Source organism: Nothoprocta perdicaria, unplaced genomic scaffold, assembly GCF_003342845.1.
Source record: "Nothoprocta perdicaria isolate Ctin4 unplaced genomic scaffold, notPer1 scaffold_215, whole genome shotgun sequence".
In the NCBI taxonomy this organism is placed as follows: domain Eukaryota; kingdom Metazoa; phylum Chordata; class Aves; order Tinamiformes; family Tinamidae; genus Nothoprocta; species Nothoprocta perdicaria.
In genome coordinates, this window is record NW_020455371.1 from 804,541 (window position 1) to 825,014 (window position 20,474).

At 44.6% G+C, this 20,474-nt stretch overlaps 1 protein-coding gene across 1 annotated transcript; it reads left to right on the top strand.

Moving 5' to 3' along the window:
• Window positions 1-191: 191 nt before the first annotated feature.
• KLHL15 (kelch like family member 15) lies at window positions 192-18,431 on the top strand. The gene is made up of 4 exons (XM_026038670.1): window positions 192-212; window positions 7,524-8,235; window positions 16,392-17,580; window positions 17,682-18,431. Exons 2-3 carry the CDS (start codon window positions 7,531-7,533, stop codon window positions 17,499-17,501), a joined length of 1,815 nt encoding a protein of 604 aa, XP_025894455.1. The 5' UTR covers window positions 192-212; window positions 7,524-7,530; the 3' UTR covers window positions 17,502-17,580; window positions 17,682-18,431.
• The last annotated feature ends 2,043 nt before the right edge of the window (window positions 18,432-20,474 follow it).

The window sequence follows — 20,474 nt, forward strand, 5'->3', positions numbered from 1 at the left end:
GCGGGGCCGCGCGGAGGGTGAAGGGGAGTGAGCGGCGCGGGGGCGGCGCGGCCCGCAGCGCCGGCCGCGCGGGAGCGGGAGGAGGAGGCAGCGCGGGGTCCCCTTCCCTCGCTCTCCCTGCTGCCGCCGCCTCGCCGCCGCCGCCGCCTTTATGTTACACGGCGGCCCCGCGGGCCCAGCGGGAGGAGCCGCCTCTCCGGCGCTGCCTCGAGGTACGTGCCGCTGGGGGGTCCGTAACGGCCGCCGCTGCCGCGTGGGAAAGATAATAGGAATAGTAATAAACAGGAGCGGGGAAGTTGCCGGTGGCCCCGAGCCCCGTGGCGTTGCCGCCGCCCGCCCGCGGGGGCACCGGGCCCTTCTGCCGGGGGAGGCGGGCGAGGGAGAGCATTGCTTGCTTGCTTGTTTGCTTGTTTGTCATGGGGAGATTAAGTGCGTTTGAGGTAGCCCCCTGAGAAAGCGGGGTGACGTTTGGCAGTGGGATGGAAAGCGGTCTGTATTGCACAAAAAAGCAGTGTCTTACTAATTTCTTTCTTTCTTTTTTTTTTTTCCTTAAATTTCTACTAAAAGGTATTCACCAAGCTGTCAGGAATCAACAGAAAAAAAAAAAGTCAGTGAGCTGTAAGGGGAAATTCAATCATATTAAAATTATTTTGCTAAAAGAGTTTCATTACTACTTATAGTACATTGGCTTTTTACTAAAACGCTAAGATTTTCAGTGCTAATAGGCCATATGCTTCAATATGAACAAGCAGGATTCCATTTTAACTGTTGGCAGCAAAATGCTTGCTATTGATCAGCGTAAGGTATGGTTTTCTCAGTAACTGTATTCTGAAAATCACTCTTCAGTGACAAAGTGCGCTTGAATTTAGTAACGTGACTGGTTGCAGAAGCCACCGGTGTGTGTCCTGGAGATTGCTGGCATCCAAGATAGGCTGGACTTGTCCTCTTGGAGAGCGCTGGTTGTCAAATTTATCACTGCCATAATGTACTACTTAGGTATTAATGATGCAAGTTTTTCCCATGAAGGTTTTTTTTTTTTTTTATCCTTATGGATATGTTCACAGTATTAAATGTCACTGCTGGCCTAGTGACAGAAAGCGCTTTGGAGAGCGTTGGGCTCAGCTCGCCCTGGGTACCGGGGCGGTTGGTTGGTTTGTGCAGGCGAACCCGTGGCAGGGTTTTGGCCAGCTGAAACTGTGTCAGGTGTCTGTGAAATGCGGTTGCAGCATCCACATAAGGGACCTCACTATGGGAAACTAGTGAGTATCTTCCGGTAGTGTTCAGTCACGAAGCTGAGTTTAGGTGTAATTAGGTATTGGTCAAGTAACTTCAACTCGTGGCTTTGCCTGGCAGTCTTAAAAATGTTTGTCAAGCACATACTTTCTTTAAAACCCTTTTGATAATCATCTCAAAGCTTGATTTAATGGCCCATCTGGGGAGCATATTTTGTTCTCTGATGGCTAGTGTTGTAAAGTGGGAATTTTTTGACATAATCCATCTGTACTCATCTAAATTCAACATATGTTAAAACTAACTGTTGAACAGTATTTTAAAAGAAAATGATTCTGTTTTTTTCGATTATAACATTTTCATCCTTTTGTGCAGAAAGACTTAATTGGATTATAATATCAATTATAATCACAACACAATACAGACAGAAAATATTATCCATTATAAATATACGGCAAGTGGCAAGTAGCAACCTGCTTTGAGCTGTGGGTTTCTCCAAAGAAAAAGGGGGTGCTTAGTGGCATTCTCTGTGGAGGCTGCTAAGACCACTCGGCAGAGCTTCAGTGTACTTAGTGTGAGGTGTAACCACATTGAGCCCAGACAAAAATCCATTTTCAGCTTTAGCGGGTTTGGTTGTAACTGTTTCTGACAGCGCTTCCAGCATAACCATAATGACCTCGCAAAAAACGTGACTTTCATAAAAACACTGCTGCTGTTGCAAGCTGATTCACGTAGCTTCAAGGTAGCAACATGGGCAGAGTTTGCAAGAGGAGCTCTCAGTGTCAGATCCCTGCAACTATGAGAAGCTTGTAGAAGAGGCAGGTGCTGTTTTCAGAAGTACCCAAATACTAACATAGAAAGTTTTTGACATTTAGCAGCCTTAATTCCTTTGTCTGCCAGTGGGTGTAAAGCTCTTAAATCCTTGCTTTTGGAGTAATTGAGTCTTTGGACTCAATTCTTACCCAGGGTTCACACCAGGGACTTCTCCTAATGTGTTAGATAATACCAGAGTGTTTCTGTTCTGTTTTGTTTTGTTTTATTATTTTTCCTTTCCCTGAAGCCTACCATGTTAATTTAAAAAAAAAAAAAAGGAAAAAAAAAAAAAAGCAGAATCTTGATGTAATCTTTACATTTGCCATAGTTGGGAATAAGGGAGTGCTTTGATACCCGCTGGTAACTGATCATTCTTGCTTTTGCATCATTCCCTCTGCTGCTCTGGGTGAGGAATTGTGATGAAAAATGGTGGTTTGGACAAGGTTTAACAGTTTTAGTGTCAAACCACGTAAATAAAGGTTTAATGTAGATATAAGTTATTTATCCTTCAGTCATTGTACCCACCTGCATTCAGAGGTGTTGTTTTCAGTGATGAATTTATGCATTTGTGTTTTGCTTGTATGTCCAAAGCCAAGGCATTTCAATCTTTCATACATATGTATGAAATCTGTCTCTGGGAAAACAACCTATTTGTGCAAGTAAGGGCTTGTTTTAACAAAATTCAGTCCACAGTATTCTGCTGAAAGCACTTTTCATTATGCCTAACTAAACCATATTTATAGTGGCTGTGAAATTTGCATTTAAATGTGTGCATTTAATGGGCAGAGGGGATAGATGTAAGAGATTACAGTTTTAATTTTTTAACTTTATGTTACAGAAATGTGGTTTGGTGTGTCTGATAAAAGGTGTGTAACTTCTAGGTGCAATGTATTATTAGGTTAGAATTTGGTCAGTAACATTCACACGAGCACTCAGATTCACTTTGAGGAAGGTAGAATGAACAAATACTTTGTCATCTGTAAACATGGGAGCTTTCTAGTTCTGTCTCAGCTTTTCAAATGAGTTATTAAGAAAGAGCAGGAAAGGAAAGACAAAGCCTGCCTTGCAGCTGAAGTGCTGGAGTTGGCCTTGTGACCACTTCTTCCTAGAGCCGTGTGTTTCTATCCCTAGAAAGTGCATGGAAGCCTACATATAAAATGCAGACATGCTGCCCTGCAGCGCACGGTTTCAGGAGTGCTGGTTTTGGGGTAGATTTTTGCAGCAAACAAGATGTGAGCCAAATGCAGGTATTTCGTAACTATTCTCAGCAGCGTGTACATTTAGATTTTGTTGCTTTCATTTGTGACTAAGAGCCTGAGACGCCCTGAGGAAAAAAGGTTCTCCTTGTTCAGCAGGAAAAAGCAGTCTGGAACAGGGTTTTCAGACCTTTATTACATCTGTAGAATAAAGATGAGAAACCAGCGTTCCAAGAAAATGTTTTTCCAGTCGTAGCAGAGTAGACTCTGTAATGCATTATGTGCTTAAAGGGAAGAAATGTCAGGCAAATAAGGATAAATCTATCTCTCTTTGGGCTTTTTCAGCAGACAATTTTACTTGCAGTGCTGCATTACACTGAGCAGCTATAGTATGAGCAGAACAGGGGGGAGCATTAGCTTAGATTTTTTTTCTCCCTGCTTTATTGTTTAAATACTGGATTTTTTTTTCTTCTAATTTTCTGACAAAGCAGTGTATACTACATGTCTTCCTTAGAATCAAATACACCGTCATGATTTGCATGGATGGAGAAAATCTCACTCTTAATTTTGTATTTTTATTGGAAGTATGTATGAAAAAAGTGTTATTGCCTCTTGGGAAGTTGGCTGTGGCATTACAGTGATGCATAGAAAGATATTTAAGATGGCAAGTGCCTGTGTGGGAGAAATGGGATAGCTGTACTTTAAGAAAAAAAAAAAAAAGACTTAATTTGAGAGTGTTTTGTATTTCTTTTTAATATTTAAACTACCTTTAGACTGAGCTATAGATAGGAATATTTTCAGTAGTTGATCATTGTATGCTTTTAACAATCTAGTTCCAAGTTGCTGTACAATTCTTTATGTTTATACACTAGCCATATGTTTTTGTGATACAAATAAAAATATGTAGTATATGGCTTTGGGCCAAAAAGGGATATTTACTGCTTTTATTTAAAGGGGGAGGACAAGTAGCTTCTCTTTCCTCAGTCACAGGTTTCTGAAGTTTCGTTACCAAGTGGTGTGGAGAAGTCTCGTCATTTCTTTTCTTAGCTCTGCTTAAGAAATAATTAAATGCTCTCTGATGCTTGCGAGGAAGAATATGTCATCACTGGAGACTGAAGGCTAACTCTAGTTATATAATAGTGTAGTTAAAAAAATAATAAGAGGAGAGAGGTGGGCAGAGGAATGCAGTACCCAATCCCCACTTTTCTTTAGCATTCGGCAATTGCAGTTTTGGCATTGGCCACTTTGTTTTGTAGGGCTTCTGGTTTCAGTGTGTTTTTGCATAAAAACCAGTTTTAGGAAGATGTGAAAATTGGAATCCCAACGTGCTGCCTGACGCCTTTTTGTCTTAATAGATTTAAAACTTTAAATATTTCTTATTTCTGAATTTATCATGTTTAAATTTATCTGAATTTAATGAAAGTTAAATGAGTGATTGCACAAAAAAGAAAAAAAAGGCGATCTCTTAAGTAAAAGCACCTTAATGATAGTTTTTGGTTTTGTGTATAGATGTATACAGATAGGTAGGGTTTTTTTTTTTTTTTTTTCCTTAAGAAGAGCTCCAGAAATGTCTTCCCCCCCCCTCCCCCCGGGCATTTACTACAGTAAATACTGCAGTTTACTGTACAATTTACTATAGCTTGTTTCATCTTCCCTCGCCTGTTTTAGGTCTTTTCAAGGAATACGATGTAAAAAGTTATTTTCTCTCTTACTTGCAGAGTGCTTATCTTTTTCTTAAGTTAATCCTGGCATCATTCTGTCTGCAAAAGACCTTGAGGATCACGGAGTCCAACCGTAAGCCCATTCCCACCCTGCCTGCTAAGCCGCGTCCCTCAGCGCCTCATCCACCCGCTCCTTGAACGCTGCCGGGGATGGTGGCGCCAGCGCTTCCCGGGGCAGTCTGTTCCAGTGCTTCAGCCCCCTTCCCGAGTAGAAACGTGCATTGGCCCCACACCAAGTGTTCCTTAGTCCCAGGCCACCCTTGGAGCTTCCTGGGGCTCTTCCTTTATGCAGAAGCTGTGTTGAGGAAGCTCCTTCCTTGAGACGCTGTCACCTGCGAGAGCTGTAGGATTAGGTCTTTACTCCCAGATAATAATACCTGCTGCTGCCTCGTTTCTGACATTCCTTGTATCTTTATTCATCTGTTGTTGTGTTTTCCCATTCTTGTATTTGCATGCACCAGCTGTCCTCCTGTTGTCTTCTCACTGGTTGTCTTGGAAGTGCAGCTGAGGGGAAGTTCTCCACTGGGTGAACAGAGAGTCCTTGATCCCCCCTTGGCCAATTTCAAGCAAAAGTGTCTTGGATTATGTCAGGTTACTGTGTCTCTTGTGGAAGTGGGTGGCCTGGGCTGAGGCAAGTGCCTGCAAGATCTCTTAAAGAGGAAATGCTGAAGTAGGAGCTCAACTATTATTAGACACCAGAGAGCTGGGGGTGGGAGGGAGGGAGGGAGGGAGGTGTTAAAAGTGCTCCAATGCAAGAAAAGCTGGTGTTAGCACTTACCTTTTCCTTGATACAAAAAAAAAAAAAAATCCTATTATCCTATTAGAAAGCAAAATCCTGGGGGGAAAAAAAAAAAAAAAAAAAAAAAAACAGGTACTTTACTTCCACTTCAGCTAGTTTCTTGCTTCTCTTTGTGGCGGGAAGAGTTAGAAAAGCGGCTCTTCCCTTGCCTGGCAAGAAAGCACCTGGGCCGTTGGGTTTGTTGGGTTGTTGAGAAGTGTCGGGTTTGTTCTCTTCGGGAATTAGAATTTTGTTAGGAAGCGCTGATTTCCCAGGGAGCGTGCGCGCGGCGCTGGCGCTCTCGCACGCCGGGCCTGGCAGCAGGCTTGGGAAGCGCCGGAGCGGCGACGTGGGGCTGCCAGCCGCCGCGCACCCACCACCTCCCTCTGCGTGGGCGAGGGGCAGCGCTGCCGCTCTTCTGCCCCGGGCACGGCCGTCTCGGGCTCCAGCTGCTCATCTCCTTAGGGAGCGGCTGTGAAACCTGCAGGAACAACCTGGAGCCATGCCGGTGTCCTTCGCTGTCTTATAGTTCCAGAGCTTTGGAAGTTACGTTTCTTAAATGTGTTAATGTCAAGATTATTTTATCTCTCTCGTGCGAGTTCCTTGTTTCATTACATAACTCTCTTAAATTGCTATTAGTTCTAATTTCCTGTTTTCATAATTTATAATTGAATTTCCTATAGGAAATTCAGAGTTAGAAGTGTTTGAATACACAGGTAACTGCTCGGGTAAGCATGCCGTGTAACAGAAATGGTTGAGCCAATTCTGGTAGCTGATTACTACCCGAAGGTGCACTGTCCTTTCTTGCCTCTGTGATGTCCTGCCCTTGAGCAGTTTCTCAGTAGTTGTCTTTCCTGAATACTTGATTCACTTTTTCACGGTAGGGTTCTGCAATATTCTTCATTTATTTATTTACAATTAAGCTACAGTTTGCACTTTTGTAGCATTGTGCATCTGAAAACATGTTCTAATACTTATTATGCGGTTAAGCCTCACTCAGTCCAGGACACAGTAGCGAGTACTGTGATCTAATCTTTCCAGTGCTTCCTATGAGCTTTAGTATTTTGTGTTTTATAAATCTCAGTACCTCATATTTGTGACACAAGATAGTCAATAACATTTTGGAATTGCAAAATACTTTCTTAGGAAGTTCAGCTTGCTAATAAATTGAGTTATATTGTAAAACTTAGAGTTATCCCTTGTAAAGACCTGCTAGTGCTTGTTTCTCACAGAATCACAGAATGCCCAAGGTTGGAAGGGGCCTCAGAGGTCATCCAGTCCAACCCCCCTGCACACGCAGGGTCACCTGGAGCACGTGGCACACTGCTTCACTTTCTGAAGTTAAAGAGGTTTCGTTTTCTTTCCGATGCCTTTAATGTTCCAGAGTGGGTGTTTTCCTGTTATCTCAAGAGATAATTCTTTAGAAGGAGTTGGGAAAGGTGTGTGGGGGGGGAGAACTATGAGCAGCTTTTAGCCGAATAGTCACTATCTGACCAGTAGCTAGTTTGAAGTGCTGAATCACTTTGTCATTATCTCGCACTTACTCTTGTTCATTACCCTTTTCTTTAAAAGCAGAAGAATTTGGGGTGGAGAAATATTTGTAGTTTGTATTTTAAGTTATTTGTTAATATGATTTTTTTTTCAAGGCAGAAAACAAAAGGTGAAAATTGTTAAGTGCTAGTGAAAGTAATCTTGGATTGGATTTATCTGGTCAGGAAGGACTTGTATTGTATTCGCTATTAGAAATAACAATTTATTTTTATTTTTATTTTATTTTTCCCCCAGGTGATTCATGGCAGGGGACGTGGAAGGGTTTAGCTCCTCCATCCATGACACCAGTGTCTCTGCTGGATTCAGAGCACTGTATGAGGAGGGATTGCTTCTTGATGTCACACTTGTCATTGAAGACCACCAGTTTCAGGCCCATAAAGCCCTGCTTGCCACCCAGAGTGATTACTTCAGGATTATGTTCACAGCTGACATGCGAGAACGAGATCAGGACAAAATCCATTTGAAAGGTCTGACAGCTACAGGCTTCAGTCATGTCCTCCAATTCATGTACTATGGAACTATTGAACTGAGTATGAACACTGTTCATGAAATCCTTCAGGCTGCCATGTATGTCCAGCTGATAGAGGTGGTAAAATTTTGCTGCTCTTTTCTCTTAGCTAAGATCTGCTTAGAAAACTGTGCAGAAATTATGAGACTTTTGGATGATTTTGGTGTAAACATCGAAGGAGTCAGGGAAAAATTGGACTCCTTTCTACTAGAGAATTTTGTGCCGCTCATGTCCAGACCTGACTTTCTTTCCTATCTCAGCTTTGAAAAGCTCATGACTTACTTGGATAACGATCACCTGAGCAGGTTTCCAGAGATAGAGCTCTATGAAGCCGTTCAGGCTTGGCTGCGCCATGATAGAAGACGCTGGAGGCATACGGACACCATCATTCAGAACATCAGGTTTTGTTTGATGACACCATCCAGTGTTTTTGAGAAGGTTGGTGCATTTGAAAAGCATTAGACAGGACTCATCAGTTAGCTAGGGCAACATGCTGTTAAATAGGTAAGATTCCCGAGCCTGGGAAGAGCGACAAAAAGACAGCGTTTATTTTTCTAGCCTATCTGCAGGCTAGAACATCCCCAAGTAATGTCAGCTAAATGTTAGAAAATAGTACGTAGAGTGACTGGAGAGCAGGTAGGTTTATGTACGTGCCTTTAAATGACCTCTTATGGAAAGGACCTTTTAAAATAAGGCCACTTGTATACAGTTTTATTTCAGTCATTTTAACTCGTTCCCCCCAGTTGCATCCTGCATTTTTATTTTTTTCCCCCGAGATTTGTGGCCTGCATACATTCTGCAGGGTGTAATGTTGTCATAATTGCTAGCAACATAATCAAAACAGAGTGACTGTATTTTTCCCATGTTCTAAATACAGGATTTCTTTTATTTACAAATGACAACTAGCACCTGCTGCTAAAGAGCAGGCTGGCTTTTGCTGCTGCTGCTGTTGTGTTTTCAGCCCTTGTGCTGTTATGCAGTAGTTGGAAGCGAGCCCCGAGCTTGCAGGTACGCTCGTAACTTGATCTTGCGCCTGGCATGTAGTGCAATCACATTAGCAGTGCAAGGTGTAATCACTTACAAAATACCAAAGAGATCTCTTCAACATGTGATATAATATTCAACTGATGTATGGGTTAAGAGGTTAAAGGAGAATTTGCCATTTGTGCCGTTCTGTTGAAAAGCAGGAAAAAAACATGATGTTTCCTAGCTCCTGAGAAGCCCAGAGTATTTGTCAACAGTCGAGAACTGCAAAATGCATAAGCAGCTCTCTTGCAGGCTAGTACAGTAGAGGCATTCAAATTGGTAATTCTTTCATTTGTCCTGTTTGTTTTACTGATTTTGTGTCATCAGATGTAACATTAACTTTTGTATTTTTGACCTGTCATTGAATTAATAGGATTTAAGTATCTATGTTTTTGTTGGGCTTCTTAAATTAATTTTCCATATGTTTTTTTCCTTTGGTTTGTAGTGAATATACAGATAAGATTGTATTGCTATTAGTGGTCTTAGTGGCTATTAGTTTGTGCTTATTTGTATTTTAAATCATAAAAGTTATTCATTAATTCAGAGATTAATGCTTTTTTAACTTTTTTGGGGGTCTGAATTGAATACAGGAAATCATACATACAATATATTTTCCTATATTAGCTTGTAGATAAATAATGACCTAAGTATGTTTTAAAACAGTGATGTAATCTTTACATTCCGTTAATTCATTTCTGACTAGTAAGAGCCAAACTCTGCAATGTCCTATGTAATGTCTTTTTAATAAAGCCTTTCTTATGTAATCTAAGGCCTTCAGTAGGGAAATGGATAGGATTCACCAAGTGTTCTTCCTTAAAGGCAGTCAAGTAAGATAATATCTGTGTGAAATAGGCTACTTCCACTCCCCTGAGTTTGGGGGGTTCGTGTTCCAAGTCGCTTTCACTGAAATCTCTGTAAATGGGAGTGAAAAGTGATGTTGATCTTCGAGATTATATTGTAGGTGTGACTTCGGGAGCTGGTTTTGTCATCAGTGATGTGTGATACCTGTGTTTGACTTTTCACTTTTGATCCTGGCACCTACCAAACGACCCCACGAGTACAACACTAGGAGAGAGGGTGTTTTCAGCATCCGAGCTTACGTAACTGCCCGACAGCCTGTCCGTTAACTGTACGTGGCAGGAGGGAGAAGCCAGCGCGGTTTCTGGAGCGGCCCCGAGCTCGGGAGGCTCAGCGTGGGGGAGCAGCGCTCCGTGAGCGCCGCTTGTCACCGCAGCGGGAGATGAGCTCGTTTTAGGACACAGCTCGAAAGCACTGAGGGATTCAGCACGCCGCGTGCAAAGTTCGGAGCTAACCTAAGAGTACTGGCCTCGTACCTTGCAATAGCAGGGTGCAGCTGTTAACCAGTGGGAGCTTGAAGGGCAACAACTGTCTGTGTGGAGAAGGGGGGAAAATATCAATAACTGTTCTCTTGGAGATCCTCGGGCACCATCCCACCCTTCTCTTGCAGCTAGCAAAGGGTAAACTCCTGCGAGTACCAAAAATACTCCGAGGCTGACTCTTCTGGTTCAGGGAACTCAGTATTAGCTGTACACTCACTTGTCATCTGCACTCTTATGTAATCTCGCTGATACGCGTTTCTGAGATGCCTGTCGTAGTGTATAAATAACTTATTTAATTTTGCAAGTGGCAGTAAGGAGTCTCTTGGCCTTTTAAGCCTTTCTTTTTCTTCCTTCCTCAGTTTCTTTCTCAAACAGGCTTGTAGCCATAGAGAGCTGGGTTTGCATGTGAAAAGGAATTGAGTGACTTGGGGTTGGTACCTCAAGCCTGACATGCTGTGGGGTGCACAAAAGCAAACGTAGCCTGCCTGCTTGCTCTGTCTAACGGCTGCCTCTGAAGTACCAATAGGGACTGCTGTTATTCAGCTGCTAACATAGATGCTTGGGGGAAAATAATAGGATAGATGGGATAAGGTTTTGGGGAATGGTGAAAAATAAAGGAGAAGAAATAAAGGAGAAGGGCACATGGAGAAACACAACTTCCACTGTATATGTCTACACCATGTAGCTGTATTGGGGACAGCTCTGTAAGTCACAAGGAAAATTGAAGGGAAATTTAATGAGGTCAGTGAGCTCCCTGAATCCCCCTGTTGCAGGTGATGATGTTGGGATTTGTTTTCACATACTGATGAAGATCCATTCATTTTTTTTTTCACTACTATAATCAAAATGTTGTTTTGGAACTGCTCTCCCCTTAAAATTGGGAAGATTTTCCCAATGTCCAGGCTGCAGGGTTTGTTATGACTATTCCCTGCTGCCTGATAAACTTCCAGTTTAAAATAAAAACTTTGATATTACTGAGTGCATAAGCTTGTCTTTAGAGATAGGACAAATATCACATTAGACAGTCCAGCTTTGTGCATTGTATTGCTCTCTGTGTCCAGAAACCCATATTTGAGAAGATGGCATTGTAATTTTGTCATCATGCTTGTATCTTTTTGATTTTCTCTCTTTTTTTTTTTAAACTGAAATGTCTAATAATTCACACACAAAATATTTTTCTAAAACCTTATTCTAAAGCTCTGACGAAGGAGTGTCTAGTGGATGAGGCTGGTAGATTCTTCCTTGCCTTATCTGCAGGGGCTGCTCGTGACATTCTTCTGTCTGACAGTCATTGCTGACTTAAAAATGCTTCTGGTAAATCTGTGCAGAATGCCTCAATTTTGGCATACAGATTGTTGGCTCCACCCTGATTTGAGAGCTCTCTGCAGTTAGAATACAGCTTGATTTTTGATAATTTCTTGATATTTCTCTTGCTATTCCTATTTAGAAACTATGTCAGAGCACTCAGTTTGATGGTGTAGTTCTTGCTGCAGAGTCGGTCCCTTCCTTTATCTTGTCTTTCTCTAGTGAAGCTGAAAAACAGTAAGCGATTTGTACGGCTTGCAAAATATTCAAAGGTACTGACTGATTTCTTAGTGGCCAAGGGATATGAGTGAATAAAGATCTAAATTAAAAAAAATGATTTTCCTTTTTTCCCTATATTGACTGTTAGGTACAGTAGCTTGATGCTTGGTTACAAGGTAGTTTAGGTTGCTGTTATTTTGGAGGCATATGTGTCACTTTAGGTATTTGATTTTGATTTGGAATAAGCATGTTTAAAATTGTCGTGTTTGCTGTCAGGCTTATTTAGGGTCTGCCCAGAGATATGTATGTGTGGAAATAATACAGACCCCGTTTTGCAGGGTTGATGGATCTAGGCTTTTGACTGCAATTAATCTGCAGTAAAATCCAGTGGCCCCTGCCCAAGGAAAAGGAGCGATTAGCTCTCAACAGCTCGGATACAATTTGTGTTTACCCACTTAACGTGACCTGCACGGCTTCTGTGTCCCTCTTGGAGTTGTCATTGAATCACTCATCCATTCAGAATTAGCTGCTTTAAAAAACTAAAAGTAAGCACATTTTCATAACCTTTGGAATACTTATGTGGCCACTTCTTATGTGGCTAAAGACAGGTCACTTTGAGGGCACACAGGGTTTTTTGTGCTGTATTTTTTAGTCCTGCAGTAGGAGTCAGGCTCGCGTAGCTACCCTCAACTATCACACGTCAAGATTTAGCTACAGGTTTGCAGATAATAGTCAGGTGCTTCAAGGTATTTTTGCTGCACAGTTTTGAAACTTACTTTTTTGTCCTAAAAGAGGAAGAAACAAAAGCAAAGCAGTTGCTGCAAACAGTTGCGGGGGGGGAAGCTTAGCTACACCCTGAAGATGAACTTCTGTTACAGAAAACCTCCTTGCAGTTCACCCACTTCCTCCTACTGCATTTGCATAGTTTTTATAGCAAAAGAAAATGTGAGGAAAAAAATGAAGAGGAAATGTTTTCCTGAAGAAAACATGAGATGCATATGGGGATCATTTATTTTCAAATTAGAAATATAGAGGCTTACATTTTGGCTTTTTTTCTTAGACTGTAGATGAAAATATCTTAAACTTGTCTAGCTGCTGTGACTGGAAAAGCCTCCTTTGCAATGCAGCAGGAAAATAGGCAGTGATAGTCTCTTGATTTTGGGAAGTCAGGGATTTTTCCTGTTTTTTTTTTTCTTCACTGGTACAAAATGAAGCGGAGGAGGTGCAGTCAGTTTACTGTGGCTGGAGGGATGCTCTTGACTTTGGTAGGATCCCCAAAGGCCGTTACCAGCCTTTGTGGTGTTGGCCGCTCGGGAGGTGGGTTCGGAGGGTCTCTAAGCTTTATTTTAAGGCACCGCCTTGGTGCTGCAGTTGGGTTCTGCGCGCGTAGCCGAGCGGCTCCCTGTGGCCGGGCGCGCTGGCGGGTTCCCGAGCGCCACCCCAAGGTGCTGCCCCCCACGGCTCCCTGGGCAGGCCCTGCGTGAGTGCAGCGGCCCCACAGACCCCCGGGCGGGGGTTTTAGCTGGGAAACTGAGGCGGGCTGTGGGCAGGTATGCGTCAGTGTGGGAGGCTTCAAAACTAGGCACCCTTGGATACTAAAGGATACTAACCCGGGGGTTAGTATCCTTTGTCTTAGAATAAAGGTGGGGGTTAAACAGTTCTGACTTTGAGAATGTTGTGAAGCACTGGCATTCTGCTCCTCTTCACCCGTGCATATTTGCTGTACTCCAGCATTCACCACGTTTATGACACGTTTCTGCCTTTGAAGTGTTTTGCACAAACTTGTGAGCGTTCTTTGTGGCTTAGCACCTTGGTTATTAGGAGAATGTGCCTTTTAGAATCATTTGTGTTAATTTACAGTAAAATTGGCTCTGCTGGCAACCACTTAGATGTTTACTACTCTACTGCTACTTGTTGCTACTTACTGGTGGTGGCAGAGCCTACCTTTATAAGCTGAGAGACTTCCTTTGGCTTGTTTGGGGTATCAGACAGCTGTTCCCACAAAAGGTTTGCTGTGGGCCATGCTCTTTAATCTATTAAAGTTAAAGGATATGTATAGCTTAGTTAAGGCTGTGCTTAAATACGTGAATTTAAAGCCTCCTTCCTGATTATAGACATGAGAAATTAAAACCCTGGTAAAATTATTCCAAAGGGTGGGTGTGCCGAGGCTTTTCCTTAGGGACAGGGTGTTCAGGTAGTGGTGGGAGGTCGTGTGGAGATACAGGTGAAGGTGCAGCCTTCCTCCCTGGGCCTTGTCCTTGTCCTCCTGCCGAGCAGCCGCTGCCCTTCGGGGCGCCGGGTTCAGGGCAGGAGGTGGCGGCTCTGCTTGGTCGTTGCCCTCATGCGAGCGGCGCAGAGCTCCGGCCTCGAGCTGCGCCGGGCTCGTGCGGGAGGGAAGCGCCGCGCGTTGCGCAGCTGCAGCGCCGGCCTCGGCTGCAGCTGGAGCGGAGGAGCCGAGTGCGGGGAGGGAGAGGCGCCCGCGGCGCGGCGCGGGAGCTGCCCTGGGGCGCCGAGGCCCGGCCCGCTGCCGCCCTCCTGGGCCTGCAGCGCGCGTGGGGAGGACAAGGGCGCCCGCTCACAGTGCCTCACATCGTTCTCACTTGCGTAGTTTAATTCTCTTTTTTAGTAAACTTTAAAAGAATTGGGGGGAAAAAAAGGAACGACATAAACACTGATGTGGTTTCTTCTTTTTTCCCCTCTGCATGTTTTTTGGCATTAATGTTCAGTCTTTCCAGGCAGGCGATGTACAGGGATTACTCTAGCACAGGAAAACCCCTGCTGTGGCGCTTCTCCTGCCGCATAAGCAGATCTGCAGGGCTTTCCTCCCCGTTTGTGATGGCAACATAAATCTTTTATTCTCTGGAAGAGCTGGGCTTAGCATACATATCTTATAAGCATTATACTGAGGTAAACTTTTTGCCCCTGATCAGCAGAGTATAAAAAAGCGGAGTATTATCCTGAAAATAATTCACAAAGCAAAGATGAGTTGAATTTATGAACCTGAAGAGAGCAAGTGATTAAAGACCACGTCATAATTAATGTGTGAGGGCGTATCTCATACAATGGCTTCTATGAATCTCTCTCTGGATTTTTTTAGGATTGTAAAAGCTACAGATCAAAAGTTACTCCTTACGCAGGATGTTTGGCTATTTTTTCCATTTTAAAGGTGCATTTTTTTTCAATAAAAACACTGACTCATTGTAACTTTCAAAGAGAAATGATTAGCCGAAGGCCGGCAGAACCGGAATGCAACTCTGTGTATGGAACAAGCAACTGCTTTATTCGCCAAGCGTAAGGGCCACGTGTCTCCTGGTTGCTCCGTACGTGTGTGCGAACCTTGAGCTGTGTCCGGGCTGCTGCAGGCCTTGCCCGTTGGGAAAGGGCACAGGAGCCCACGGCGGGCAGAAGTTGCAGGTGTTTGCTCGCGGGTCCGGCCTCTCCTTGAAATGCAGGAGAGGCCTCACGTTTCTGCCCCAGAGCGCTACGCCCTTGTTTGGAGCTGCTCGCAATTAAAAGCGTTTGGAGCATTTGAAAGCAGCCCAGTTTTGTGGGGAAAGTGTTGAGGCTCATTATGAAACCCGATGATGGGTTTGGGGGGATAGCAGCAGCTGGAGGTTTTGTTTTGGAAGTGTAATTGGGAATGCTACAGTAGACACCTACACTTCTTGCATGGGCAGAGTGACTCACTCTGGAGTGGGGGCTGCTGCTTGGCGTTACCTACATGAAAACGTTCGCTGTCGGTTTTTGAATCATCTCGGGACCTGTTTCAGAAACTCAGATTAGTTTGGAGAGTAAGAAGGGTGCCCAAAAGGTAGAATCTTAGGCATTATTTTACAAAACTGAGCATGGTTAACTCGTTCTGGGTTGCGAGACGGGGCGAGAGGGCAGGCGCTCCCTTGTTGCAGGGCAGCTCAAGGATGGTCGCTGGGAAGTGGGGGGTCAAACCTGCCCTTTGCGAGACGCCAACAAAACGGGGCAGCGCGTGCAGTGTTCCCCCTTGGCCAAGGGTGGGCTGCAGGCTGTGGGGATGCCCGAGGTAACAGCCCTCGTGCTCAGCATTTAACGCAGTCCCCTGCCCTGAAGGAAGGACCCCGGGCGCTCTCCTTCCTCTCTCCTCCCCAGTGAAGCAAGCTTGGGAATTCCTGCTTGGTCTTCACTGCGAGAATTCAGCAGGCCAGAGCAGACCTTGGTGAACCTGGAATAAGCACCTAGATCACAGACTCACAGGATGGTTGAGGTTGGAAGGGACCTCCAGAGACCATCCAGTCCAACCCCCATGCTCCAGCAGGGACACCCAGAGCACGGGGCACAGGTGGCATCCAGGCAACGATATTTTTCCGAGCGTGGGTAGTAGTGCATTTTTAATGTAAATGCCTTGTGGGTTAAGCAGAAGATGAGCAGTCTTTTGGGGGGAGAAGGAATAATGGTTTTGGCCTTGGGAATTTCAGTCGTGCCTGACCCCTGCTTCATGCTGCGTGTGAGTGTCTAGCTGAACCGGGAGCTCCTGCCGCCAGTCACGGGGGAGCCCTCTGCATCGTGCATCGGTGTAGTTTAGCTTGACCATCCGAGCACAAAAGCAGCTGTCCTCAAAGCTCATCTGCACGAAACTAAGTGTAATAACCCTTTAATGACACATATGCATTTAGGTTATTCTGGGTTGTTTCTCTTGGTCAGCATTTTAATATCTTTTAAATGTATTCGTAGGTAAAAACCTCCGAGTTTTACCGGTACTCCCGGCAGCTGCGACACGAGGTTGACCAAGCCATGAATTACTTCCATAGCGTTCACCAGCAGCCCCTGATGGAAATGAAATCGAACAAAATCCGTTCCGCCAAGCCGCAGACTGCCGTGTTCAGAGGAATGATAGGCCACAGCATGGTGAACAGCAAAATTCTCCTCCTGCACAAGCCCCGGGTCTGGTGGGAACTAGAAGGTCCCCAGGTCCCTTTGCGGCCCGACTGCCTGGCCATTGTGAACAACTTTGTGTTCCTGCTGGGCGGCGAGGAGCTGGGGCCCGACGGGGAGTTTCACGCCTCGTCCAAAGTGTTCCGCTACGACCCACGGCAGAACGCGTGGCTCCGCATGGCCGACATGTCCGTGCCGCGCTCCGAGTTCGCCGTCGGCGTCATCGGCAGGTACGTGTACGCCGTGGCGGGCAGGACGCGGGACGAAACGTTCTACTCGACGGAGCGCTACGATATCACTGAGGATAAGTGGGAGTTTGTGGATCCTTACCCGGTCAATAAATACGGACACGAGGGGACTGTGCTTGGGAACAAGCTGTACATCACCGGGGGCATCACGTCCTCTTCGACTTCGAAGCAAGTGTGTGTCTTTGACCCCAGTAAGGAAGGGACGGTGGAGCAGCGCACGAGGAGGACGCAGGTGGTCACCAACTGCTGGGAGAACAAATGCAAGATGAATTACGCGCGGTGCTTCCACAAGATGATTTCCTACAACGGGAAGCTCTACGTGTTTGGTGGCGTCTGCGTGATCCTGAGGGCCTCCTTTGAGTCTCAGGGGTGCCCCTCCACGGAGGTGTACGACCCGGACGCCGACCAGTGGACCATCCTGGCCTCCATGCCCATCGGGAGGAGCGGCCACGGCGTGGCCGTGCTCGACAGGCAGATCATGGTGCTCGGCGGCCTCTGCTACAACGGGCACTACAGCGATTCCATCCTCACCTTCGATCCGGAGGAGAACAAGTGGAAGGAGGACGAGTACCCCAGGATGCCGTGCAAGCTGGACGGGCTGCAGGTGTGCAGCCTGCACTTCCCCGAGTACGTGCTGGAGCACGTGCGGCGCTGCAGCTAGAGCGGGCTGCCGCAAAAGCCAGGAGCCTCACGGTGTCTTCTCTTGTCTTGCTTTGCTTCTTTGATTTTTACAAACAATTGTAAGTAGCAGGAAGAAAAATACCTATTTTTTTTTCAGTGTGATTATTTTTTGGTAGCATTTAAGTACTTGTTTTCTTTTTTCCTCCTTTTCTCTGCCCAGCCCCTGCATCACTCCACTTGTGAAATCGTTAAGAGGATCTGTGGAAGGAAAAGAAGGACTTTGATTCTCAATTAAAAAAAAGGAAATGAAAAGGGGAAAAAAAAAGAAATTAGAACTCATGAGCTGTACCTAGGTGCAAGCAGACTTAAAGGAACAAAACTAAATGGTATTTTATGCCCTCTTTGGAAACTTTTCCCATTAATTGCCAGGTATTCTCAGTTCTACTGGGCGTTTTTGTTTTCCCTTAAGAAACATGTGAGGATAATCTTAAGGCCTTTGCATGCGTTTTTTCCCTGGTTTTGTATAGTAGGACCAGTAAGTCAGCCAAAATGCAAATTATACATTTTCTACTAAATCAAAAATGAAACATTTTTATATTCAAAACACTATTTCTATGCTGCCTTCTATTGTCTGCATTGTGTTTGTTGGTGGTAAAATATATGCACACACATGCATACACTGTAAAGTCTCTATATAAATGCATCTTTTTATGTGCAGTTAGGCTATTATATTTTAACTAGTGCACAGATTCAGCCATATCTGTTGAATTTTAGGTATAGTATTATCCTTTAATGAGCTAAATAATTAAAAATTCTTAAGTGACTAGAGGCCTCGTTTGGTAACAAAGTATCTTATCTTTAGCATATACTGATTGATTCAGTAACTTTGAATGCTATATTGATGCTATGTAATGAACTGTTGATAATTTGTTATTTTATATATTTTTTTTTAAAGTAAATATATCTTACCTGAATTTCTTTTACTTTTTGAATGTGCTGCCCTTTTTTTTTAATGGAAATTGAAAATGTCAATAAGTAAATACTGACTACTGCTTTGACCCACAGTTTTTTTGAAGGTCGAGTATATTATAATTTATTCTCAGCAGAGATTTTGCTGGTATTGAAGTGGTGTATATGTGTATATATAGATTTTTTCTTTTTTTAACTACCGACTGCTGTAGAACTACTGTGTTTCGTAAATGTGGTGTTGGATGGTTGGATGTTTTGTGCCATTTATGTTTCTTTTACAAAAAAACCCAAACCCTGCACAACTGCATCTACTGATCCGAGTCCCTGCACTGAGCTTGGCTTGTCCAGTTTAGCAACTGCCTTGTGGCAACTTGCAGAGTGTCTTGGCGGTGGAATGGGGAGAATATCTGCCCAGATACAAGTAATGCTAGAAGTGAGTTATTCACACTCTTAGTTTTCTTTAAAGATACGAAGTTAGCCCCTTGTGGAATCTGAAAGGGAGACGTGGGGAAGCTGCAGGCTCACGCTTGGTTTAGGTGCGTGGGGACAGAATGCTGCAATAGGCAGCTGCCTGTTTGGTGAGATCTTAGGCTGCTGTGTTTTGCTTTCATCAACAGGCGTTGTATGCAGCCGTGCAAGGCCACTGCGCTCAGCAGGAAGGGAATGTGTAGCACTCAGGGACTTCGAAAGAATGCACTTACATGGGGACCAAACTCATCCCAAATTTCCTATGCTAAAAATACCTACCTGCCGAAACCCTGTTTGAAATATTCCATAGAAGTTAAAAGGATGCTTTAAACTCCTTATACTTGCATCTCATGGTGTCTTTGTAGGAATTATGTTTCAGGCTGAGCCCTGAGGATGTGGCAGATGAGCAGAATGGTTTTCAGCAGGAAAGACTGATGGGTGTTTTCTTTGTGGAAGTTGTAACGGTGAGCGTGTCGCCCATCAGAGCTGCAGCAAGGAGCTCTCTGCGCCAGTAGCGGCTGGAGCAGATAGGGATCGTCATCCTTGGGATGCAGGCTGAATCTTGCAGTTACAGTTAAGTGCTTCCTCATCACCATTCACTTCACTGAATAAGAAATTCAGTGTACTTTTTCATTGACTTAACCTAGCCTGCAGTCGTCTTGGCTTGACCAAGAGCTCGGTTTCACGGAGAGCCCTGGGTGTGGGTTAATGTGCAGACATGAACTGGCTCCCCCTGCTCCTGCCACGTGCAGGGAAGAGGATTTTACTGTGCAGAGCTCCCGGGGAATTGGGACGCAAGGGGAAAAACAACCATTTTTACTGTTTTTATCCATTTGTGACTAATCTGTTCTTAATAAGCTTATGGGGGAGTGCAGACTAATCCCGCCTAAGCAGGCTTTTCTTGGCCTGGTAGGAACAGGAGGGAGCTCTTCACTGTTTCCATGTAGGGTCAGTCTGGGCAAAGGATGCAGGTCTGGAAATCTGGGCTGCCACAATTCAGGTGTAGAGATTGATGACCAAGACTTTATTAAAAAATAATGGTGAGGACAGGGGTGTCTGCGTTACGTTTCTGGCTCTGCATTTCAAATGCACCTGCTGAAGCGGTGAACGCTCAGCATCTGCCACCTAAGTCACTGGCGAGTATTGACATCAACGTCAGATGGGACGTGAAGAACCCAGGGCGCTTTCAAGTGCTCCACTTGGAAGCTCATTTACTCAGCTTCGGGCATGCAGTTCTGTAAGGTCTTCTGGCTTATGATGGTAGTTACTCTGTGATGTTTGAACTGGCAGTGTTGGTTTCAGCCTCGCTGAGGTGGTGTCTCCATTGAAAAGCTGGCTGCAGCCTTCCGAGCACGGGGAGCCATTGGAATTCACTTGGTGGGGCCGGGTGGGTGAGGATGTTTCGTTAAGTTACGTTTCTACCTTGCTGTTACTGTGTCCGGTGCCCAATGTAAAATGAGCTGATGTTCTCCTCCATTGCCCCTGAGCTTTAGAAAACAAGGTCAGCAAATAAGAACCCCCTATTGCAAATTTGAAACGTGGTGATCAGGTTAAAATAGGGTGAGTTTTAAAATCA